The sequence below is a fragment of the Plectropomus leopardus genome, chromosome 13, assembly GCF_026936395.1.
Source record: "Plectropomus leopardus strain MGB_pleo_1.0 chromosome 13, ASM2693639v1, whole genome shotgun sequence".
NCBI classification, from domain to species: Eukaryota; Metazoa; Chordata; class Actinopteri; order Perciformes; family Serranidae; genus Plectropomus; species Plectropomus leopardus.
Window position 1 is genome coordinate 28945917 of NC_142188.1, and position 25319 is coordinate 28971235.

The 25319-nt window shown below is 39.4% G+C and overlaps 3 protein-coding genes and 1 long non-coding RNA gene across 5 annotated transcripts in view; 2 read left to right on the forward strand and 2 right to left on the reverse strand.

Moving 5' to 3' along the window:
* LOC148187740 (uncharacterized) overlaps window positions 1-1228 on the reverse strand; it is a 79070-nt gene extending 77842 nt beyond the window's left edge. The window contains exons 1-2 of the long non-coding RNA XR_015778547.1: window positions 1119-1228; window positions 251-372 (exon numbers count right to left, since the gene is read on the reverse strand). This is a non-coding gene — a long non-coding RNA (uncharacterized LOC148187740). The remainder of the gene's footprint in view (window positions 1-250; window positions 373-1118) is intronic.
* Window positions 1229-7050: 5822 nt separating this feature from the next.
* On the forward strand, window positions 7051-10584 carry prop1 (PROP paired-like homeobox 1). The gene is made up of 3 exons (XM_042502459.2): window positions 7051-7410; window positions 8813-9042; window positions 10213-10584. The coding sequence occupies exons 1-3, from the start codon at window positions 7317-7319 to the stop codon at window positions 10582-10584; spliced, it is 696 nt and encodes a 231-aa protein (XP_042358393.1). The 5' UTR covers window positions 7051-7316.
* Window positions 10585-11971: 1387 nt separating this feature from the next.
* mcfd2 (multiple coagulation factor deficiency 2, ER cargo receptor complex subunit) lies at window positions 11972-16769 on the reverse strand. Of its 2 annotated transcripts, none has more exons than XM_042502117.2 (4): window positions 16640-16769; window positions 14664-14858; window positions 14347-14506; window positions 11972-13926 (listed from the first exon to the last, which is right to left on the reverse strand). In XM_042502117.2, exons 1-4 carry the CDS (start codon window positions 16711-16713, stop codon window positions 13795-13797), a joined length of 561 nt encoding a protein of 186 aa, XP_042358051.2. In that variant the 5' UTR covers window positions 16714-16769; the 3' UTR covers window positions 11972-13794. The 2 variants fall into 2 exon arrangements, with proteins under 2 accessions (XP_042358051.2, XP_042358053.2); XM_042502119.2 differs by having other exon boundaries at window positions 14664-14855; window positions 16640-16738.
* Window positions 16770-17279: 510 nt separating this feature from the next.
* The window catches only part of ttc7a (tetratricopeptide repeat domain 7A), a 55846-nt gene continuing 47806 nt past the window's right edge, over window positions 17280-25319 (forward strand). The window contains exons 1-4 of the mRNA XM_042502243.2: window positions 17280-17404; window positions 18818-19004; window positions 23926-24089; window positions 24213-24381. Of these exons, the coding sequence (XP_042358177.2) occupies window positions 17348-17404; window positions 18818-19004; window positions 23926-24089; window positions 24213-24381 (577 nt within the window). The 5' untranslated portion in view covers window positions 17280-17347. The remainder of the gene's footprint in view (window positions 17405-18817; window positions 19005-23925; window positions 24090-24212; window positions 24382-25319) is intronic.

Here is a 25319-nt window from a genome sequence, read left to right on the forward strand (position 1 = left end):
AACTCATCGTAACCAAGGCACAGTAAATATTATACTCAGTTCATTCACTTAGATCAGTGATGTTTACGATTCAGTCCTTCCATGGGCACAGAGATGCGTCACATATAAGGAAGGAATTTAAATATCTTATCTGAGCTAAGTCACAGAAAAAAGGGGGTTCACAGTCTAGGATTTGGGGTTGTGCAAGTGGTGCTGAGAGGTGAATGTAAGTGAGGTGCTGGCCTGGTGCAGTATATGATGCTTGTCCTACCGTAGTGGCAGAAGAGGAGTAAGGTTGGCAGTATCTGGCTGCCGGTTCTTCAGTCCAGGGATCTGGAGGTCTCGTCTGGGTTGGCTCAACATCAAACTCCAAATCAACTCAGAAAACCTGACCTGCAGTTATTGACATGACCACAACGGTTCATAAATCAGTAAGCTCTCTGGTTTGTCAGGAATTGTGAATTCCTTTAACTTCAACAAAACATGCATTAATGTAAACTGTACAGTCAATATATTTTAAATGACATGAACAGTAATTGAATGCATCAGGAAAAATTCCATTTCTATTTTAAATTAACATTGCAGACGCTTTTTTTTAACTACATAACCACAATGTCACATGAATTACAGCTATTCAATGTAAACTTAACACATGTTGTTATCTTCAGTTTATTTTTTAACCAGACTCGTCATAACAATGAAATAAATATAAAATATAAATAAAATACCTGAACAAAAAAACATAGATTGTTTGTTAGCCAAACAAAACACTGAACAATTAATTACTCCAAATGTCACATTTATAGCTTATAGTCTTCTCAGGTGAACTGTAGAACAGTTTCGCTTTAGCTGAGCTCTACAACAGTGGGCTAAATGCAGGGTTCGTCAGTTAGCATCATTTTGTTAGCTCTGGGTCCATTCACTTGAACTCACTAGGTTAGCCTAGCACCGCGTGACGCAGCATTTATTTATGTGTTTATTTATTTCCGCGACTCACCAAATTCGTGTGTCTGGTTGGGTTTCTCTGAGCAGGGCTCTTACACACACCTACGAGTTTACATCATTGTACAGACTGTTACCGTTTTGTTTTGACAACATTATTTGGCGTTTTTACTGTTGAATCCGTGTTACATTTTTACCGTTCATCGGCGGGTCCACTCCGACAGTGTCAGGCAGCGTCTACCCAGCGCGTGCAGTCACCTGGCTTTACCTTTGCGGATCCCGCGTTATGATCAGCTACGACACTTCCGTGTTGTTAACCCGAAAATTTGCTGGAAAGCTGCCAGCAAATTTTTCCCGGTGGTCTGTTGACAGGACCCCTCCAACTGCAAACAAGGGCAAATTTGAATCTCACATTCAGAGTGTTTTTGAACCATGCTGGTTTTATATTTGTCAAACTTTCCTGGAGCCGAAAAAACGATTTTGAAATATGTGACGTCATCACAGTGTAAATGCTGCGTTCAAATGTAACTCGTGATTCGTAGTAACGATATGGGGAAGCTGTGTACACATCGTGCTTGTTGTTCAAATGTTAAGTGGTGAGAGCACCACTGCTAGGTAACGCCAACATGGACCCTACTGTCCACGTCCAGAGGCAGGCCCGCCATTAGAAATTATAAATGGGGGGGCAACATTTTCCAAAGTGGGCCCCTCATCACACCCACTCCAGCCTGGGATCATCTGTACCCCCCCAAAAAAAACTTGGCTGAAGGGGTACTTTAATTTAATACTACTTGTGAATAGATAAAGGCATTCGTATATATTTATAAGCAGAGACATGAGCTGGTCTGGGAGCAGCCTGAGATGCTCCCAATTGAAATTGGCCACCAAGTCGAATGGCAGTGGATCATCTCTGGCAGCCGTGACGGAGAACGTGATGAAGCCGCTTGTGAGGAATTTGGAGGCAACAAACTTCAAGACTAAAGACAGCTCTGGTCATGTGCTGATAGAAATAGTGTCTCTTTACCAAATAAGCTTTAAATTTAGGTATTAGCGCCTCTTTTAAAGCTCATGTATAAGCTATATTTCCAGTCATAATTACCACTTGGATGAGGATGCATTTGCAAGTCAAATTGTTTATAACTTTAAAATGAAGTGAACAAGACATTAGGCTTTAAACATTAGTTTGACATGCTATTTCTGTTACTGTTTCCACTGTTGTTTGTTGCTGTTAGGATTTATGAATGAGTATGTGGTGGCTTTTGTGTTTTTGTTTTCTCTGGTTTTATTGCGAGGTTTCTTTTCTTGCCTTGTGTTACTGCTCCCTGTGCTTTCACTCTTCAACTTGTGTCGCTCCCTTTTGCTCCGTGTTTCTGTTGCAATTGGTTGTTGTTTTGTTGGGACTGGAAGTATTTTCTGAGTTGCATAAGAAAAAATAAAACATATGTTTTGGACTGTCTGTTAGCGCCTCAGTGACGCCCAGAGACCTGATGTCGAACAGAAATGGATCTTTGACACAACGGACACTTGCCAGACTCCACTATTATGAATATTCACAAGTATTGTGAGGAGTTTCTGGTAAGAGATGAAAGACGTCCTTCTCGCCCTACGGTGCATTATGTTTCTCTCTCTGTCCACACACAGCTGGGCCAGCAGACTGCTGGATGGATGAGGGGGGTGCTGAGGGTGAGGCGGGGGGAGTTGAGTTACATTCCTTCCATCGGGGCTGTGTGTCTGCCAACCAGGTCACTCCCAGTTCAGTCCCGGGAAATTGGGAGGGAAGAATTTCCTCTATGTGTCCATACTGGACACGGCCACAACCACACAGAGGCCTGTGTGCACCAGGGGCACATGTGTGTGTGTGTGTGTGTGTGTGTGTGTGTGTGTGTGTGTGTGTGTGTGTGTGTGTGTGTGTGTGTGTGTGTGTTTGATGCTTGAAACTGAGCACCCTGTGTAATATGACTTGCATGTTTTTTTTTTACAAGTACACTGTAGGAGATGTGGGGTGTGTGAGTGTGTGTACTGTATTGTGTGGGCATGTGTGTCTTTGTATGTATAAGACAGGAAGTGAAACTGAGAGGGTGAGACAGTTCTTTCCAACAAATTTGCTATGTTCACATTTTACCGATTTTTATGCAGATTGAATAACAATGTGGAAGCTTTCATCTCCCAGGTCAATGACTTTTCTATCGGACGCACTGGCTGCAACATTGATCAAACCTGTGACCTCTGGTGATCTCTGTAATGACACGGTTTCATTGACGCCGATGAAAGCAAGATCAATTGCTGTATACTTATTGCAATTCCTGTGAAAGGAAATCACATCACTCTGTCCCCTGTCCCGTTCATCACTTCCTCACCACGCTCAACAGACAGACGATCCAGAAGATTCCAGGTCGTCTCGCCCCCGCTGCAGCCTAATAATAGAAAGATGGAAAGATAGACTTGCGGGAACAGAAAAGGGACAAAGTTTATTCATGTGTTGTTGGTTTTTGGTGTATTAGGCTGCACACTTTCAATGATGGGAAATGACTCAGTGTGTATAGGAGCCATTCCTGGTAAAATGCATGTAGGATACGAACCTGTCCTGTAGGGGTCACTGTTGTGGCCTGGCTGCATCAGTTCAGTGAGACTCGTTCAGGGACAGTTGCTGCTAGTCGAAGGACCACATACAGGTTTTTGACCACATCACTGAGTCATATCAACACAAATGTATGCCTGACATATTGGTATTGTTTTGCATGATGTTTGTGGACACAGATTCATGGATGCTTACCTGTTTCATTGAAGATCATAATGGTGAAATAAATTGCATCAAAGACAACATGAGGAAGTTGGACTCTTTGTTTTCACCAGACAAACAGTAGTCGGATAAAGCAGGAGAGCATGTCAGTCAGTAGCCTGTCTGTGCAGCCCCTCAGTGGCTTTAACCCTTTGAAACCTGAGCAAATTGGCTTGATCTCTTTCAAAAACATGGGAAGAAGGCGATGTGTAACCTAGCATTAAATCACCCAATACAAAAAAATGTTAAAAGTTACAAGTAAATTACCTGAAAATTACCAATACAAGAAAAGTAGAAAACAAAATTAAAAAATAAAAAAAAGGAAATGACCTGGGAAAATGCTAATATATATATATAAATATACAATGTACATGTTTCCTCTAACATCATTTTAAACATATAATGATAATAATCATAAACGTAGGTTTTTGAATGCCCCACCCTCCCCCCATTTTTTTTAATATAATGAATTCTCTCTTTATCTCTCTTTAAAAAATAAACAAATTTCAGGTCATTTTCTCTTCACATTTGACCAATTTCTTGCTCGTTGCCTTTTGTTCACGTTTTCAAAAGAAATTAAACAAACTTAAATATGTTTTTAAGGTTAAAATGCCTGTGAAAAGCATCTCAATGCAGAACAAGAAAGGTGATGTCAATCCAGATTTCAAAGGGCTAAGTGCCACAATGGAATAGTAAGTCAGTGTTGATATATTATTATATATTGATTATGGCAGCTTTAAAGCAACATGTGATACCAGGTAAATTCTGGGACAGGAGGCTTGCCGCAAACACAGGATGATTTTTAAAAAGCCTCATCACTGTCTTTGATTGTACAACAAGGTTTTTTCTCTGGGGAAACTTCTGTGCTGCTATATAGCTCAGCACAAAGGAGAACCACTTTACAACACTAAATTGATTTTACTCAGCCACCAATCTAAAACTTTACCTCAGTTTCACTACTGTAATGCCAAATGTTCATCTTATGCTCTGTGTGCTTTCAACCAAATTCCTGTGGACCCACATCTGGGATGAAGAAGAGGACATATGGTAACATCCTTTTTTTGAGATGGGAAGTCTGGAGTGTCTGCAAAATATGGTCTTCATTTTTTGGGGGATATAAAACTTCTATATATTGATCCAACCTAGTTTTTCCTCGAAGACGCAAGCAAAAATCTCCCAGCGAGATGAGATAACTTCATATGATATAAAATCAACCTCCTTCAAAGCGTTATGAGAGAAAAGCATGAGAAGATCTTACATTTCAAGGTTGGTGAATGACTGACTTTAGTTGTATGTGGTATTTATTAAGGAGATAAACACAAGTGGAGTTGCAGACAGAAAACACAGACAGTATGCTGTGCTGGGGGGTGTGGGGGTGTTGTGATACACACACACACAGTACTGGAAAGATAGAAGCTCTTCCAGGACACACAGGCCTGACTTGGCCCTTGCAGACGACGTGTCACAAGGAATCAAATTAGACGTTGCTATGCAGAGCGGCCAGGACAAGGCCAGGGATTTTTCTCATGGAATCTACAGTAAAGCTGATTCAATCTCAAGGATCATTTGTCATCTTAACATGAGAACTCATATGTTAGAGACGCTGCTGCAGGACTGCCTCTGCAGCGGCCCATTAAATCACCGCATTTTGTCTATAACACTTTCCTGGCAAAGTTCCTGGACAATCTACTGTATCAGTGTGACACATCTCCTGTCCGCGTTTGAACTTGTGATTTACTGGTTCTTGGGAGTCGCATGTATCGCTCAGGTCAAATGGCTGATGATTTGTTACACAAGAAGGATTGCAGCTACTTAGAAGCAAACACAGCCTAGTGTTAGAAATTAGATCAAATCAGAAATATGATCTGACCTCCTTGTATAAGCTGCATGTGCCCAACACACATTAAAAGAGTTTTTTAAAGTACAAGTTACTGCCACCATATGGATATAGATATAAATAAACACACAGAAGCAAATAGCATTGTTATACAAATATAGTGGTAGATGAATTACTGTCTTGTTTGAGCCCTGATAAAAAGGCCAGCTGCTGCGCTACAACTATGTGAGCTGCTTTCCATGTCCTGTCATGACTCAGTGCTGAGTGGGACATTAATGGGTCTCTTCCTAGTATCCAGCGCAGTGCAAGAGGGCCATTCCTCTGTGTATTGGCCCCGGACTGAGTTTAGCATCATGGGAACCACTGATAGCAGCCGGGGGTCCTGAGAGGTCACACGGGAGTTCAGCTGAGTTAATCCAGCCGACAGGGTGCCCTGTCAGTCAAGGTACGGCGGACCCAACGCAGAGTCTGACCTGAGAGGGGTTGTGTTTGTGGAAGACTGGGGTGTGTACTCAGCTGGGAGGTCTCCACGCTCACACCCCCCGCCAAAAAAAAAAAGGACAGATGAGGATCCGGTCTTATGAGGTTTTGTCATTCAGTTGATCTCTGAGTGACATCACAGAGCCACCTGGTGGTCACACAGGCAGCTGCAGCTCAACAAAAACCAGCCGTGAACAAACATATAACAGCAAAAGCAGAAATTTATGAGTTAAAAAAACTACACTACTAAAAAATACAAAAAACTGTTTTCACACGGTTATTATTTTTGTAACAGGACCGCAAACACTGTCTTGCCTTTATCACCTGAATTAAAATGCAATGACAATTTAAATCTTTAATATGTGATATATACAGAGCCACACTCTCTAACACGTCTTAACACATGTGTAAGTGCAAATGCAGACAGATATGCCACACACAGGCATTTACATTCAGAGGTTTGTCTATTCAGTTTTTGTTTAGTTTTTTAGCTTACATTTTTTATTTATTTGTTTCTTTCTGACTGAATTTAAAAGGTTGACCAGAAAAGGGATGCAAATTTGTCCTTGGTAATTATAAAAAAAGGAATACATAAAATTTCTATATCAATATCTCTATAATAAAACAGAGAAAGTCTACACTAAAAACGTCTTTAAAATAGCTGCTATTCATCATGACTTGGTCTATGTTTTTATATATGACATTACACTTTTACATGGAAAATGGATTAAACAAAGCAAACATAAACATCTGAAACATCCAAACACAGTCCCTTGAGGTCAAGGAGCAATTTTATTTATTTATTAATTTAATTTTATTTATGTATCTTATTCAATTTCATTTCTTGTTTATTTTATTATTTCATTTTATTTCTTTTTTTTTCTCTTTTTTAAATTTTTTATATTTGTGTCATATTGTATTGAATCTTACAGGGAGAAATAGAAGAATTTGGAGGTGACATTTACAGCAGCATGCATAAAAATATCCTTATGGAATACACAGTGAAGTTTGCCGCTGAAATCATCAGCACCTACCAATGTTTCACTGACTTGTCCAGATATATAAATTTCTATACATATACCCGCAGCATCGTCTGAAAGCAGTGTTTTAGAAAGATGTTCTGCAAAATGTAAGAACTGTAGGAAGTCCCACTAATTAACCTGGCACAGACACTCACACAGGTCAAGGTAAAGCAGGTGGGCGGGACATGGGGCACGACATGTGACTTTATGGTCAGTTGTGTCTGAGTGGGGGTTCAGACGTGTGCACATCGTCCCGTCAGTGAGCAGAGCTGCAGGTATGGCCCAGGGGAAGGTAGCAGGAGACGCAGTGAGGAGTCATCAGGACTGTGCAGAGCTTTACTCTGATATGGCTACTGTCAGCTCCACTGCAGGTGAGTCAAAAAAACACTACATTTAAATTTTATTGTCAGCTGTATATTATTATCAGTACATCATATCATCAAGCAATGATGTACTTTCTTCTACAATAACACGCTTTTAAAAAAATCTTGCCAGTTTTTGCATGTTTTTAGTATTATTTCTCAATAATTATTTAAGTTACTTTCATGTATCTGTGTCTGTGTGATGGTCTAATAGCTGTTTCTGAGGATTTTAAACCACATGGAATGTCTTTAATATCAAACTTGTTAAATTAAATGTCAGTTTTGAAACTGGCACAACATGTTGCCTCCTGAGTCTGCTCCAACCCTTCAAACCTGGATCGACATCACTTTTTTGTGCTACTTTTACATGTCATTCACAAGTATCTAAACCTTTGGACCCCGAGCAAATTGGTTTGAGTTGTTTAAGAAAAAAAGTAATGGGGAAAAAGGCACTGATCAACTGAGGGAAGAAATTTCGAGGAATTAGTAGATTTAAAAAATCATTTTAAAAAATCTAATTAAAAATTCCCAGAGAACTACATCTAAATATACCATAATTATATCTTTTTCATGTCTAATAGGATTCTAATGATTTTAAATCAGTTTTTAATGTTTTTATGTCTTAATGTCTTTTTGTTTGTTTGTTTTTTTTTATTTTAATTTTTTATTTTACTAACCCTTTCTTTTTTTTCTTCATTTTTTCTTGTTTTTAATTTTCAGGTAATTTTCTGGTGTGTATGTTTGTTTTATTTTGTTTTGTTTTTAAAAAATTCTTTTTAATTTCTGGGTCATTTTTTTAAATTGCTCATTGCCGTATTCTCCATTATTTTAGAGCAATCAAGCCAATTTACCCAGGTTTCAATGGGTTAATGTGAAACTTTTTAGCCATAAAAAAATAATTTTCTATTGGTATGATAGTCTAGCAGCCAAATAGAAATGTTTACTGCGATAACAGTATTCAAAGTACCAGGTTTGGAAAAAATAATGAAGAGAATAAACATATTTGTGAGGAGGAACAGGACAATTTTAATACCCCCCATCAAATCAGCCTCCTCTGTGTCTTCTCTCACTGCCATGTGCACAGACAAGGTCAGCTCCACACACCAATTTGTCAGATTAGTCACTTTGTGGTTATAATCTTGGTCAAATCCTCCAGTTTCTGGTATCTTTTTCTCACGAGCTTGTCTTTAGCAGCTAAAGCTCTGTGGCTCTCAGGTTGCCTGCAGCAGTGGGAACCATCCAGTCAGCTTAATCCCTCTTTTTTGAGACAGTCATTGGTGAAATGCGCCCTTACAGGTTTAGGCCATTTTTTTGTATCGTGCCAAGTAACTAAAGAAACAGGAGCTGTAGAACTGTCCGCAAAAGCGCTAATGTCTTTTCAGCAAACTCTTTCTCTTCCTCCTGAAAACAGATATAGGAGAGTCGGTGAGGAAAGGGTCACTGTGTGAGACCTCTGTGGGTGTCAGCCTTGGCAGGCGGGGCAGGGTCTACCCTTCTCCGGCCAGGAGGCGACACCGCACCACCTTCAGCCACAAGCAGCTGGAACAGCTGGAGGTGGCCTTTGGACAAAACCAGTATCCTGACATCTACTGCAGAGAGGAGCTGGCTCGCGTCACCAAGCTCAATGAGGCTCGCATACAGGTGGGACGATTCTCCCACAACTTAAACTCTCCGGCAGTGATGACGAGCAGCCGCAGCTTTATGAAGTCACTCTCATATTTTGATGGAATAATACCAAACTACTCCTCTAATTCAGTTGTTATAATACAACTGTTATTTGTTTCCAGAGGACTCCCAATACTGAAGAATGATTCAGTTTATTTTTTCTTTATTACATTTAGATAAAGTACAATAGTCCACTTGCTAGCGAGGTGCTGGCAAAGGCGTAGCCGTAGATGTCTTTAATTTAGTGTGTTTTTTAGCTCATAGAAGTTTATTATGATATTTTAGTTGTCCCAGAAAGTCTTGTTTAGCATTTGGTTGTACTAAAAGACCCTCTAAGGAGTCAGATGTTCAGTTTTTCTGTTAAAAAAGTTTTTATTCAAGGGTTTTAAGGCTGTTTTTCACATGTGAAAAAAAGCATTGGCATTTTCACAATTAAACCTAGACTTGAAATGCACTGTGCCAAGCATGATAGCAGCTAGCATTAGGGTAAGCTCCACCCTCTCGTCCAAAAAATGGTCACTTCTGGCTCCAAAAACACAATTTGGCAAAAGTAAAAATGCCAAACTCAAGGCTTCAAATGGGAGACAATCAAACAAGTGGATATGTCCATTATCTATTCTGTCTATGGCTAACGCCTAAAAGGAATACTTCACCCAAAAATGCTTGTTTAGTCACCCTGTTATGCTGAATTTGTGAAGAACATTTTGTTGTTCTGGCAAACCTCCAGAGTGAACAAAGACTGAAAAAACTGAGAAAATTCTTGATGACTTGAAGTGGGTGCCACGTTAAAGAGCAGCAAAACTCTATCAAATTATCCATTTACACTCTCACACACGTGCAATATAATCCAAGTCTCATTTTTCCAGTCGTATGCTTGGTACTTCCCAAACACATGCATTTTTGATAAAACATTACTATTTAAAATACTTGTGGTTTAATTCATTTGAAGGCTCACTTTCCCTGAACACATGGCAGTGTTGTTGTGCTTCAGTGGTAAAATAAATGTTTAAATGTCCCACTTTTGCTGAACCCACCCTATTGAAATGCATTATACTGTCAGTATTACATGTACCACTGTGTGCAGGCCAGCTAACCTGGACATGTCTCTAACCTGGACTTGTCCCTTATCTGTCCTTGTCTCAGCAGGTCTGGTTTCAGAACAGAAGGGCCAAACAGCGGAAGCAGGAGCGCGCCTCACAGAAACTTCTCCCAGTCGGTGTGATGCCGGGTCACAGGGCGCTGCTGGGAGGCGTGCACGTCCAGCCACCCAACATGGCTAGACAGTACTTCACCCAACCTCTGGCTCATATCCCCCGCCTCCCTCCCATGCTGCCCTCTGGGGCGTACTCCCGCCACTCGGCCCCAGCGGGCCAGTGCCCCTGCCCCAGCATCCCACCACAACCAGCCAGCCAGCGGCAGCACGACGACTGGTACAACCCGCTGAGGAGCAACCTCACCTCCAACATGTTCTCCCTGGCCTCCATGCAGCCTCTGGACCCCGCCTCACACTGGAGCTAAGAAGTTACAGAAGCCAGTTTAAAAAAGCCAAATATACATTAAAATGATTTTATTCCTTTGTTTTCAGCTGCAGAATATTGAGTGATCATGAACAGTCCTTCTCAGCTCGTTTGGTATTCACGCGCACGCTCGTACTCATTTAAGCAGCGTTAACTCATTTCAGTTTTATTTCCCCACAGAGTCTGAAGCTTTAGGCCGTGGTTGCAAGTCAGCCTTTTTGAAGTGAAAAAACTCGAGAATAAATTCAGATTTATTGATGTGCCGAAAAGAATTATAATCCAGTTTTGTGCAAAAATGATACCAGCGGCGAGGCTCCACAGACTGATGTGTATCTGAGTGCAGATTTAAAGCAGAAAACTGAGTGTGAAACTCAGCACGCAAAGCTTCAACATCGTGATTAAACTGCAGACACATATTAGTTACAAGTAGAAAGTCTGGCCTTGATTTTGGCTGTAAAAGTATCTTCAGTTTCATACATAGTGTGGGATCTTTGAGTGCTGAACTTCCAGTTTTCCACAGGTGTTTAAATTATTGCCGAATATCATTTGACAAGCCCAAACTCTTATTAATTCTGATTTGAACCTTTCCTCAACAGCCACTGCTGGGGCAAGAGCTACTGCGAGTGCACTGTGGGTTGGTCATACTCGTCTACTATTATAAGTTAACCCTTTGAAACCTGGGCAAATTGGCTTGACGTTGTTCAGAAACATGGGATGAAGGCAATAAGCAATGAAAAAAGAAAGGACTAACAAATAAGCAAGAAATCTGTGATTTAAAAAAAGTATAAGAAAATGACCAAAAAAACAGCATAAAAACAAAAAAAGAGGAAAATACCTGAAAAAAAAATCTTAAATGATTAAAATAATTCAGTAAAACTCATTTTAAGCATATAATTATAATAGTTATAAATACAGTTCTCTGTTCATTTTCTAAATCTACTAATTTCTTGCAATTTGCTGATCTTCTTTTTATATACCACATTTTCGATAGAAATCAAAACTAGTTGCTAGTTTTTTGTTTTTTTTTTAACCATATTTTCAATAGGAATCAAAATAATTTGCTCAGGGTTCAAGGTTTGAATAATTGTGAGAAGCATCTGACTGCAGCGCAAGAAAAGTGACGTCAATCCAGGTTTGAAAGAGTTAACTATGCACCTACATTTCTATACTGCAATTTAGGAAAAAAATGCTTTTGTTTTTATATCTACTGCATGTGTTGTACTGTGCACTATCTTGCACATTTAAGGGCCAATGTTCATCTATGCAATTACTTTTCAGTACATCTGACAAATAAAGATTTATAATCTTTTTTTATCTTCCAATTGTGACTTTGTGAATGAAATCCACACACAATCCATTTCTTAAAAAAAAAAAAGACATCACATGTCTCTAGATTACAGCTTTTAATATTTCACATTCCAGAGACAACACAGTTGCAACTGTTATGCTTTTAGGTTTATCTTTTAAATATAATCAACAACCTGAACTGATTGAAGAATCAATACTGAATGGCAAAAATATAGATTTCATCCACACTTATAGAAAGAATCGCAGATGGATTCAACAAACGTCAACACACACACACACACACACACACACACACACACACACACACACACAGACGTGACATGTTTAATCCGTGTCTGTTTGAAAGGCAGCTAATGATTGAAGCAAACGCTTGTTAAATTGAACGGTTTATAACTAGAATTGACTGGAAACCTGTGAAGCTTTTAAACAACGCAGCGGCAGCAGCATCGACCAGTGTGCTGTAAATCTAGATTATCCAGTGATAAAGAATTAGCAGTACGGTGCTGCGTTAACATTCACTCTGTAGCATTAAGTTCATGTCAAGTATCAGCCGGCTCACAGACTGTACAGTGAAGATGATGCTGATTGGCTCATGTTGTCATAGAAACAACGCTGAATACAACCTCAGGAGGAAACGTGCCAACGGCTGCACAGAGGCTCTGCTGGCAACATTCAATATTGTCTTCGGCCTGCAACCTCATCAGTTCAGCAGGGTTTCTACTGTATACACACACACACACACACACACACACACACACACACACACACACACACACACACACACACACACACACACACACACACACACACACACACACACACACACACACACACACACACACTACATCAGGCTACTGTACATCTGAGCAAGTCAAGGCCACTTTCTGAAGTCATGAGAACGACCCGTTCGTCTCATCCTCATCACAGGCAGCAAATGAAGTAGATTCACAGAAGGAATCATTTGGTCCACTATGTCGAGTATCAGACAGAAACAGTGTGTTCACGTAAAGTAGTGTGAGTCCCAGTCCAGTGTGCACACTGCACAGAGTGAAACCAGTTTCAAACGGAAACTGGGTACCATTTAAAGTGATGACATTCTATTTGGATGCTATCGGTCTAACACAGTGAATTAGGTGTAGCACCTTTAAAAAGAAGAGCACACACTACTGAGCTGCACGTATAAAGGGCCATCTCACCCAAAAATAACAAAATTACAACTAATCTACTAACTTTCCCCAGCAGTAGCAATGCAGATAGTTTGAAATTTATTTCGTCTAAAAATTACATAAAGTTACGCTGATGAGTCTACTAACCTCAGTGTATTTGAATTATTCCTTTCAAATTAAGGTATTGGGCTTTTGTGTTTATAGACGTTTTGGAGGAAGTCACTGCAGAGATCTCTCAAACCTCATCAACCAGAACTATAAGTATATTTCTATGGTTAGACACCATGAAAACTGTCTTTGTTAGTGATATTGAGTGAACTGACCCTTTAAACAGGCGTGATTTCAAGAAACCTACAGAAACAGAGAGTGAGGCAGAGATGTCAAAGTGTGAGCACACACCAGAGTCCAACTAAAAACTGTTTCTTTTTCTGCTGTTTTTTGCTTATTTAATCACTGGCATCATTAGTTTTGGAGCTACAAGCTTGGACATCACTTAAAAAGACATATCTCGAGCTTTTTTAGCACACATTTTCCCAAAACTTGGACATAAATTACTAACAATCCTGACTGATCACCTGTGAGATTAGCCGGTGGTTCTGTAGACAGTTTGGCGGCTTGCCTTCTCTTCTCTGTAGATTCCTTGTTGTTGTTGTTGTTGTTGTTGTTGTTGTTGTTGTTGTTGTTGTTGTTGTTGTTGTTGTTGGGGACATGAAGAGTGTCAGCGCTCTGATGACATCTTACTCCAGGGATTTGGCAAACTCTGCATAATCTATATAGCCGTCATTGTTTTTGTCATCGTCCTTCAGAACGTCATCGATGAGGGTGATGAGGTCCTCTTCTTTCATCGGCTGGCTGTTCTCTCCTCTCTCCTGAGACAGAAAACCAGATTGTGAAAAACAAAACAGTTTGTAAGTGTAACAACAGATATCAATGAGATCCAATATTTGTAAGTTTAGATTTTTATTTTGGAAAAGCATTCTTTTCACATTTATTCGCAGTATAGAGTTTCTGTACTTGTTGCAAATGGGTTCACACAGCATTGTGCAAATAATAAAATAAAATAATCATGTTTCAAGGGTAGTACAAGCAAATCTTTGTGATAAAAAATATCAAAATATAAGAGCGACTGCTTTTACTAAAACATATAGAGTATAAAAAGCCATTACCTCACATGCCCTCTTTACTCCATCCTTTAGCAGTCATTGACAAGTGGTTACGAGTACTTAACAGGCATTATGTTCACACCTAACAGAACACACACACACACACACGCACACACACACGCCTACCTCTTTGTGTACATGTGTGATAGCTGTGGCGAGCTCCAGTCCATCCAGCAGGTTATTACCATCATAATCGTGCATCTTGAAATAATGCAGCTGAAGCTCCTGGGGGGACATGTCTTTCTCTGGTTTGTCTATCACTCCCTCTAAATGCTCCATGATGTGGCTATCAGACACAAGAAAAGCAAAAAAAAATCCAGCGGTTACAGAGTATGTGATCACTGCTGCTGAGTTCAAAGTTCACCGTTTTGTGCAAATGAGTCCTGAATTGTGCATCTACAGTCCTGGCAGAGAACATGTTTGAACGTGGAGATACCACTCACTCTTTGTCCTGGACCATGTCTTTGTCCAGGCGACCGTGACCGTGGCCGGTTACATGAGCTGCACTCTCTACGACTGGCGGCGGGGGCTGCTGGTGCTGCTGTGGGTCCACCTGAGAGCGGACACAGAGCAGACAGCAGGACAGGAGGAGGAGCAGACCCCCCCACTGCAGACTACACCTGCTACTCCTCATTCTGCTGGACACACACACACACACACACACACACACACACACACACAGACACAGAAAGTTAAACCAAAGACTGTGCTGTGTATAGTAGCCTGTTTATATAAAGTGGTTATGCATATTGCTTTCTACTTTTCACCAGTTTGTAAGGGACTGTTTGTTATTCATGAGAGGGGAAGGGGTGGTGCAGCGGAGGCACTTCAAATATTTTTTAAGCACACTGGAGGGGGTTATGTTTTTGATTTGGCTTAGAGGAGGATATTCACCTTGAAATATTTTGTATTTATTTTAACCCTTAGGGGTGCTTTAATATTACGCACACTCGTATGGATCTGCACACAAAATGCGAAGAAAAAGTTAAAGTTTTGTTTTGTTTTTTTTTAAACCAACATCAGTGCTAATCATAAATATCAAATATTCAATAATTTTCAGAATTTTAACCCTTTAAATGCAAGGTTTCTGTCATGATGCTACTATGTTTTGGGATTTAAGAAAAAAAAAACAACACAAAAAATGAATTAATTTCGATAAACTACACGCAAAGTAGATTTTTTAAAGTTTTTGTGATGATGACAACCTGGGATATGTCAATGATTAGCAGCAACATTGACTGTGATGGTGCACCTAGTGGAAATAGCATGTATTTTCAAATTCCAAGACAAAAGCCCAGAATGACAACCAGAAAAAATACATGCCTTTTTTATGCTTTGATGGCTGTAGGATCAAAAAATGCAAGTTTGAAAGGGTTTCAATCACACTTTTTTTTTTTTTTTTGAATGTGATGACAGCTGGGATTGGCTCCAGAAAAATCTACATCTACAGAAAATGAATGCATGAATGAGTATGAATGTAACAATTTTGTTTACATGATGTATTTGAAACTTATTGTGGGAGCTGAGCTGGAAATTCCAAGATTAAACAAAAATACACAGTCTTGCAAAATGTTTGCCATATGCATGAACACATCCAAAATTATATTTATAAAATAAATAAATAAGAATGAAAAGCACAGATAATGTGCCAAAAAATCCTTAAGGGTTAAATATTCTCAAGACCCCAAAACCCCAAAATAGGTTATAAAGGCATGTTTTCTTTAAAACATCTCCAGAATCACACCATTTATTATAGCCAGAAACTATAAAATATAGTTATTAATGTTGGAGGGAGGATCGTGCATTTTCCGCAGTCACTCAGGAAAGTCCAGTGTTACATATTTGCAGCTCAAGGGAGGGTCATGATATAAAAAGTCCACCCTAGCCACACTCTGATAAATAAAGCACAGTCCCTAATTCAGTTTTACCTCACAGTTTTCACTTATAGCGTATGTATATTCTAACTTACAGAGTGTTACAGGTCTATTTCCCCTTTAAATGTCATATTCTAACTACATTATATTTACATACTAATAAGGAGAGCTGTCTTATCGGACAATCAGTGAAGTCATAACTGTAAATCAAAACTGTGCAAATTCATTCATCCATATGGAAACCTTGTCAACAAGTAACGCTAAAAGACGAACTTAGTGAAACAATTGGCTAAATATCGACATATAATAGCTGTAAAAAATACCACATGGAGCTTAACAGTTGATGTACCCTGAGATTACATAATAACTAACGTTATCTTAGCAGAAGTTAACGGAAATGTATCGTTCGCAAAAAGGCTGTAATAACATCAGCTAGCATGAAGCTTCGTTTCAGAACCACGGTAAAATACCATAACCTATGTAATGCACAAAACATACAAGACCTTCTGTTATCTAAATATTTATCAGGCTAGTTTGATACTTACCTGAAAAATAACGTTAGCTTCTCTCGACTCTGTGGACAGTTCTGTTGTTTCAGTAGCTGGCTGGCAGCAATCATCAGTCACAGCCTTTATGGACTAAGCGACTTGCCGTAGCTCCACTTGGACACGACAGCTCATTATGATTGGTTGAAATAATCAAAGAGTATACAGCTGAAGTGAGAGGTTTCCCTGCACCAACGACCGTGTTCACCGACATTTGTAGTTATACCTGTTCCCGACTGAACCCTTCCTCCACCATAATTAATTCATGGTGGAGGGAGGGCCATAGCTTTTCAGCCAGTCACTCAGAAGAGCTCAAAAAAATATTTGCAGCTTTGGCGAGGGTCAAAATAAAAAAGAAAAAGAAAGTCACACTCCAGCCTTCCCTAATAAACAAAAACAGACCCTTAAATTGCGAAGTCTTATCAGTATATTAGCTATCACTGATACAAACTTTTACATTTTTTGACAAAATATTCGCATTCTCGGGATGTAATTTGTGCGCATTTTGCGCATGTCAGTTTCCAGGAGACGGAGTGTTTTTCGATGTGAACTATCTTGGAAGAGAAGAAAACCTTTGAGGTGAATCTTTGATGACGTCAGCAGGGGGAGGATAGCCGCCGCTCAGCTGTCAGACCTGTACCGCACAGGAGCACGCTGTATGGGGGAGCACACAGAGAAGGGGGACAAACGTCGATTTGTGTCAAGCAGATGTCAAGTTTCCAGAGAGAAAATGACGCTACTAAATCTCTGTTCAGGAGGCTTGAGGTTTTTTTTTTTTTTTTTATGTCATAAAGTAGCTGAAATAGACTCTCAGAACCCCCCTCTGTAGTCAGTGACCCCTGTCATCCCCTGTATTTACACCCTTGTTGTTGGCGGATTAATGTGAATTTTCCCCTTGTCTAATTTGTTCACAGCCTTTCTCCCAATTTAGTAGCAACACATAGTTTTTCTGCCTGGTTTATATCCTACATCATTGCTACAGTGTAATTACATGTCACAATGCAATAGCTGACATATGTATTATTTTGTATCTGAGCCAGGAGGTTTAGCCGTTAAGAGCTGCTGAACACAGATCAGGGAGCAAGCCAAGCGATTACAAATTGTTTTTTTCCAATGATGTCATTATGAAACGAACACTATTAAAACAAAAAAAACAACAAATATATGCACATCTATCCTCTCTCAACTGACATCCACACTGCTGCAGAAGAGTACTGCTTTCTTTGCATTACTGTTTAAGCCCTCCCTGATCCAGTTAAAGTGTTAACGGAATAGATTAAGGACATGGGAGGAGGACACCCTTCATTTTCCTTCTAACAGCCACAGATCAAGCCCTCTCAAAATGCCACACTCATTTCAAGAAATACTGACAGGAGTCACTAATGCATTGCCAAATGCTAGAGCAGACAATTTATGCATAAGTTAATAGCAGGCACTGTAATAAGTGCTGCAAGATGGCAGTAAAGAAATGGCAAGTTAATAGGGTTCATGTTGAAAAAATGACTTAACTTTTTAAATATTGTAAATAAAAATGAAGACTCAGTTTTGCTTTAGATTTACTACAAATTAATTAATTATTTACCGTAATTACACTAACATCCAAATAATAGCCCCGCATCTGTAGATTTTTTTTTTCCGAAAAAGAATAGGTTTAATAATATTTTTTTAACAGCCAAGAATAAAATAACTTGTTATTCAATTCATAATTGAACTTGAATAAATGTCTTAAGTTATTCTACCAACATTAACATAAACACATACATTTAAGTATTTTTCCAGCCATACATATTTATTAATGGCAAGTAGTCTGTGCTCATTACTGAAAACTAATACTTTTGTCATCACAATTCAGTAAAGTTTAAAAAAAAAATCCAACTGTTTTAAAGGTAAATAAGTTGCCAGAGTGCATATAAAAAGCACCAAAATAAAGATTGTCCATCAAAAACTTTCCCAGGGATGATCCCCCTGGAACCCCCCCTCTGAGATTCGGGCTGGGCCCCCAGTCTCCTCAAATCCTACAAACGCCCCTGTGAAACATATTTTCACAGTGAGGATAAACCACCGTGTATTTCAGTATTTACTCGTGTGTATGTTGTGTGTGATGACCTGCTGCTCCTGTAGTAACCCTCACCCCACCCCTCCGCACTGCAAAGATTACACATTTATTTCTCCTGCTAGTCTGCAGTTACTCCCATCGTGTCCGGGGAATACAGTCACCACCGGGACAGAGCAGCGATGGCAGCCCGGGTCTCCTTCACCCAAGTTCGCCTGGAAGCGGAGTTGGAGCGCTACCGGGCCGAGTGCCAGTGGGACAAGATGCCGATGATCATCGACCAGATGAAGGTGGCGCGGATTCACGAGGACGGTGAGTGGACTCGTGACCACCTGGAGGGGGTGAAGCTGAGGTGTCTCTGTCGCTTGACTGATCTGCACACTGTAAAAAAAAGTAACTATGGAGAAAAAGTCACAGGATGAATCTCGTGTCTACTGTAAGTTTCAGAAGTTGTGTAAAGTCCACTTTTTTTTTGGAAGTTTCAGGAAATTGCTTTTTGAGTCTGCTAGGTGTAAGAAAACCTTGACTAAAAATGCTATTTATGAGTTGATTTGCACTGGGATCAATGATGAGTTATTGCATCTCAACGGGTTTTGTATTTTTCTTTCAAATTGATTTGTAAAAAGTATGATTTTAAGACTCAAAAGTGTTTATCAAGAGAGGATATGTTCTGCAGTGCACAAGTACACTAGTTGGACTTTGGACTCTTCACAAGAGAGAGTGGGTTTCTGTACTTTAGGTTTCCTCTGCACATGTATTCTACAAGTATCAATAATTATCATATTTAAGTACATTTACCCAAGCAGCCTACTGTGCTTAAGTACATAGGCTATTTAAAGTACTTTGATATTTACCTTAGTATTTTATTTAAGGCCACTTTAGACTTTTACTCCATTGCATTCAAGAGGTACGTTTACTGCATCTTTCTGAAAGCTAAAGAGTTGTTTAAAAAAAAAAACACACACAACAAAGAAAATATTAGACAATTGACAAAGAATTTTTTTCTGCATTGGGTACTTTTACTTTAAATTCAGTTTGATTTAATTCAACTCAATTCAAAAAATTTATTAAGGACTAAGCTCATATGGAGGTCCATAGACAATAAAACAAAATAAAATTTAAAAAATAATATTAATAATAATAATGAAAAAGGTGGTTACTTTTCAATATACTGTAAAAAATAAACTGTTTTAGCTCAAACAGTTACTGTTTGGGCTGCCTTAAAGTTTTAGGTGACTGAATATGAAAAGAAAAGTTGAGGTAATTTTGTAATTATTGAACTTGTCTTTTCAAATTCAGTCAACTTAAAAAAGATTACAGCAGCCTGGACATGAGCTTTTTTTAAGTTAAAACAAATAGTTAATTTTTACAGTGTACTTAAAGTACATTTTAACTGCATGTACATCAGTAGCATTTTTAATGCAGGACTTTTACTTGTAACAGAGTATTTTCACAGTGTGGTATTAGTACTTTTACTTAAGTAAAGGATCTACTTCTTCCACCACTGGTCACAATAATACGTTGCTTACATCTGTCTTACTGGGTGAGAGCAGGGGTCAGAGAGGGGTTGCAGGATTGCTCCAACAATAAAATGTCACTCCCTGAAAGTTTACAGTACACACACTGAAAGAGTGTGTACATGATCAAAGGTACTCTGTGGCCCTGCACATTGTTAACAGCCATCATACAGGATATACCTGCCTGGCACCACCAACTATGGATTATACCAAACATGATTTTCCAGTACACAACCTTGAAATCGTTCCACACTGTAAATTCGCTCAAAGAAATGCAAACACACTTATCACTGTGTGCCTCATAAAGCATTGCTCTGCCAGCTCGCTAATGGAGCTGCCTCCACCTCTCACCTCAGCAGAGTAAATATGGGTTCAGGTGACTCGGCTGCATGTCCGCTGTTATCGTGCCCAGAACTGACTGATAGTGCCGACCTGCACTTTCTCCCTGCCTGCACATGCACTCAAGTGTTAAATCAATGTAGTATTACTGTGCGCATGCATGGGTCACATTAGCTGATCTGACGATGAGTGTGCATGGAAGGTATGTTGCATCAAGACAGAAGAGGTGGTTTTCAGTTAGAAATAGAGGAACTTCATGGTGGGTAAAGTAATAAGGAATTAACCCTTATACAGTCACACTAAGAAATACCTTTGCAAACATTTTTACAAAATTATTGACCGTTGAACATGTTTACAAAATGCATCAATTTATTAAGAAAAAAATAAATAAACAAAAATAAAAAGATGCAAATAAAATAATTTATATTTAAAAATCTGTATAGAATATATGCTTAAAAAATGTCAGTGTTATGTAATAAAAATATTTAAAAAGCAAATAAAGTAAACACACAAACAAAAAAATATAAAATAATAAAGAAATAAAAATAAATACAAATAATAATGAATCTAGTAAGAAAAAATGCCAAAAGACTGAATAGAATTAAAGTATAATCAAAGTACTTAATTACATCGTATAAAAACATCTGTATGAAATGAAACTGGGTTTTGCAAAGTTTTTCGTGAAGCTGCTTGATCACAAAAAAAACGTCAAACGCGCAGTAAACTTGGTGTAAAATCCACTTTGCTGTAAAACAGTAAAGATTACTCTACATTCTTAGGTCTGTTGTTGTTTGAAGTATTTTACCTTAGATAATTTATAGTTAGGTGATACAGTGAGAAGATGTGTTAATCTAATTTGATGTCAGTCAAAGTCAGAAAAGGAAAGAGCATGGTTGATATTTGGCCCCTCTAGTAAACAGTCTCACATGGATGAATCAAATATAGACCTAGTCCTTGCAAATACACCAATTCATAGCTCTCATTTAGGATACTGAGGTCATACGTGGCAGTCCGCTGTATTTGTTTTGGGAATTTGGGGTTAGCTTCCCGTGGGAAATAACATTCTACAGTTCAAGAACTTGGTGGCTATTTTATAGGCAGATTCCAGTATTTTAAGACTCAGTGCATTTAAGGATTCTCTGTCAAGTTGTCTTGTAAACAAAAAAGTGACAATGTTTCTTTTCTAAAAAAAAGTATTTTGTGTGTCCTTAAGGTCTTACAAACATGTTGAATGCAATTCCTCCCTCACAAAACCTTTGCGAAGTTTACTTTCACGTTTGCTAGCAGTTTTCTTCATACATACAATTTAGGGTTCAGTATTTTCCGCACAAGAATTGTTTTCATGGCAATGAAATTGCTTTTTCTTTATTAAAGGGGTTCTATAAATTCAGAGAGTGGGAGTTTATCACGGTTATCAACATGGAAGTGACTAATCTAGCAGCTAGCAGCTAACTATGCTAACACCATGCACAGCGCTGAACAGCAGCAACAATGCTGACAAAGCTAACAGTGTGAACCAGAAGGTGGGCGCTACACTTTTCGCAATTATGCCGGCCCGATAGCAGCAAAACAACCACGTGTGCGGTGCAAAGCAGCAGCAGCATGGAGCTAACCAGTGGGAAACACACATGCACTAACATGCAGACTGGGCTGGACTGGTTTACCTCAACAAAGAACAGAGAAGCTCAGATTCCAACACACACAAAGAGCTAGTGTGACCTCATTCTCTGCTCAGGAAGCCATTTCGCCACTTCCAGGACGGACAGACGTGCAATAGATGTCGTAAATAACAAATGAAATACAATCAATGCTATATAAATGCTCTGAATGTCACATACAGGACCTTTAATGGGAAGTGGGAAGTATGTTTTACAGAAAATATGATTGAGGAATAAACTTCAAGAAATCATTTTTAGCATCTGGTCAAAATCATCTAAGGGTAGGAGTGTTTATAGGGGAATCCTGACCACAGAATTCCTAAAATCCTGGTATCAGCCCTGCACCTATTTCTCCACAGTGAACTCTAAACCGGCAATAAAAAGTTTTGGCCACTGGGAGGCAGCAGAAACAAAACGTACTCGTCACTTTCCAGTTGATGGAGCCAATATGTTAGCAGACAGTTGCTTATTTACATAACCAGCAGACAGGGAGTATTCCTTTTTAGCTTTCGTTTGGAGATGTTTTTTCGTCCACCTGAATGTCAGTCCAGTATTCACTCTCCTTTTAGCTCTATTCTCCACCAATTCCTGAAGGAAATTTCTGGCTATTTAGCCGCTAAATGCTCCGCTAATTTACATTAGCTGTTAACTTTGTCTATGTAATTCCATGTAAAGTGTAAAATGAGTTTTAGAGCTGTTTAACATAAACAGCTGCTGAACTTGATGAGATATGCCACTAAATCAAAACAAATACATTTGTGGGCTGTAAAACGAATCATCCAAAACATGCTAAAAGTATTTTTTTTTAAGTATTAATGCTTGCGTGGGATTATGACTGCTAGTGACCCCTTTCACAAATAGTCACATGCTCCGTTGCTAATGTAAAAATTGTGACTGTAGCCTCTTAACACTTTTTTCTCAATTGATGAGCTTTTGCACAAATATGGTTATTGCTTCTGTCCACCTACATACACACAACAGTACATCACAAAATGACAACAGAGGATCACAGTTTAAAGAATAACTTTCTTTGATTTTATTTCGTCTTGCATGGAAACAAGAATATTTTATTTCAACCTGTTTATTCCAACAACACTGTAACTACCTGGTTATTTATTGCAACACAGACTCATTTCAAAGTCTACGTTCCAACTTGTGTGAAATCATTAAATAGCTCTTGCTGTGGTTATGGGCTGAGACACGTCCTGCTGTTTATCCCTCACCTTCCCCTCACTGATAGCTTTAGCCTCGGCTGTGCTGATAAAACTAACTGGCAAATATGTCAAGTATATCAGGACGTAAACACTGCTCACAAAGTTGGCGACAGAACACACGCACTGAGAAAGGAAAAGCTAAACAGGAAGGCTTTAATCGAGTGAATGTGTACACAAAAACTGAGGTTTACTACTAGACTCTGAAAGCAAGTCAGACCAGAGTTTGAGTAATATCTTCAGTGTACAGTAGGTGGACTTGGATTGCTTATCATATGATTACAATGTTAAAGCTATTTAAGGAAAATATGAGGGAAATGGAAACTGTAGCTTTTAAATAGCCGTCAGGACTGTGGCATGTTTGAACTCTTCTCCATGAGCTGCTGGGAAATGCTTTTTTTTATGGATGGACTGAGGTTTGCTTTGGCTACAGAAACAAATGACCTATGACCCCTGAGCTCAGACCTATCCCAACAAACTCAGAACACTTTTGACTTTTCTTTTCTAGATGACTATGGGATGCTGCTGATGGCCGAGGCGCTGCTGGAGGAGTGTCTGCAGGAAAACATGGACCTGTTACGCAGCTCAACACCTTTGATGGATAAGACCCAGCCCAAACTGTCCCGGGCCAAAGGCCACCTCAACACCATCCTCAGCCGAGGCCGTCTCACAGTCAGTATCATCCAGGTTCCTTCAGGTCACTCGATACTTGTAGATTCCTCTCTCACGGAAAGCTTTAACACAAATACCTTGTGTCATTTATTGCCAAATTATTGATTTCCTCTTGTCCTCCAGCCCAGGTACCTGAACGAGGCTCTGCTGCTGATGGCTAAGGTGCACTATGTGCAGGGTCGCTACAGGGATGCCCAGGGTATGTGTGCCAGGGTGGGACTGGAGGAGCTGACGCGGGATGAGCAGCCGACCTACCACCTCCGCCTGCTGGCTGAGGCTTTTGTCATCAAAGGTACCTGATACTTCTGAAGAATCAAAGGCAAATCCAGGTTTTTACAACCTGGGTTACTTTTACATTTTTTTCCCATCATTGCCATCGGAGAGAAAAAGCATTGCACTTCTTAAGTGGTTACTGAAATCTGCAAACATGGTCACAAAAAGTGAGATGGGGCAAAAAAAACACTCACAGTCAGGTGATCATGTAGACTGTAAACTAACCTTCAAGTAAGCCAAACTTCTTCTGAGGAGAAAAAAAAATGCAAACAGTCAAAGTATTACCCCAAACCGTGAGTTGTTAACATTTAACACAGTTTATAGACGGACCTCCAGGTTCAGTTTGACTCACAGTACTTTAAGGGGATAGCTTGGATTTTCTGAAGTGGAGTTGTATGAGGTACTTATCCAAAGTCAGTCTATTATATACAGTAGATATTTGTCAGCAAGCCCCCAGTTTAGACAAGCAGGCTGGAGTGTCACCACAGAAGAAAAGCAATGTACTGCTGTGGATGGAGGTAGCAGAAAAAACATATTTATACAATTTTAAAATAACCAACATCAGTTTAAGTGTATATATTAAGACTATTAACACTTTAACTAGACATACATTTCCGTTGTATCGCTCTCTTCAAAGCCAGACTTCATTTAGAAAAACAGAAATTTGACATCATTGAACACAGGAGATGCTGGTCAGGAACCTTTAATGTCCAGCAGAAAACAGGCCAACTCCAAATCGCTCTTCATCCCCATCCTCTCCTTCAGTGCTCACCAGTAAACCCAGTTTCACTCTTGCTCTGGAACCAGCTTTGTCCACTTGGCGTTGTATTTTTTTTTGTTGTGCTGTGTCCATGACCTTCACAGCTTTCTCTAGGATGTGTGCTGCTTACAATTATGCGTCCAAAATCGCGTCTAGACCTGAGGAATAGACGTTGCGCTGTGGTAGGAAACAGTGAA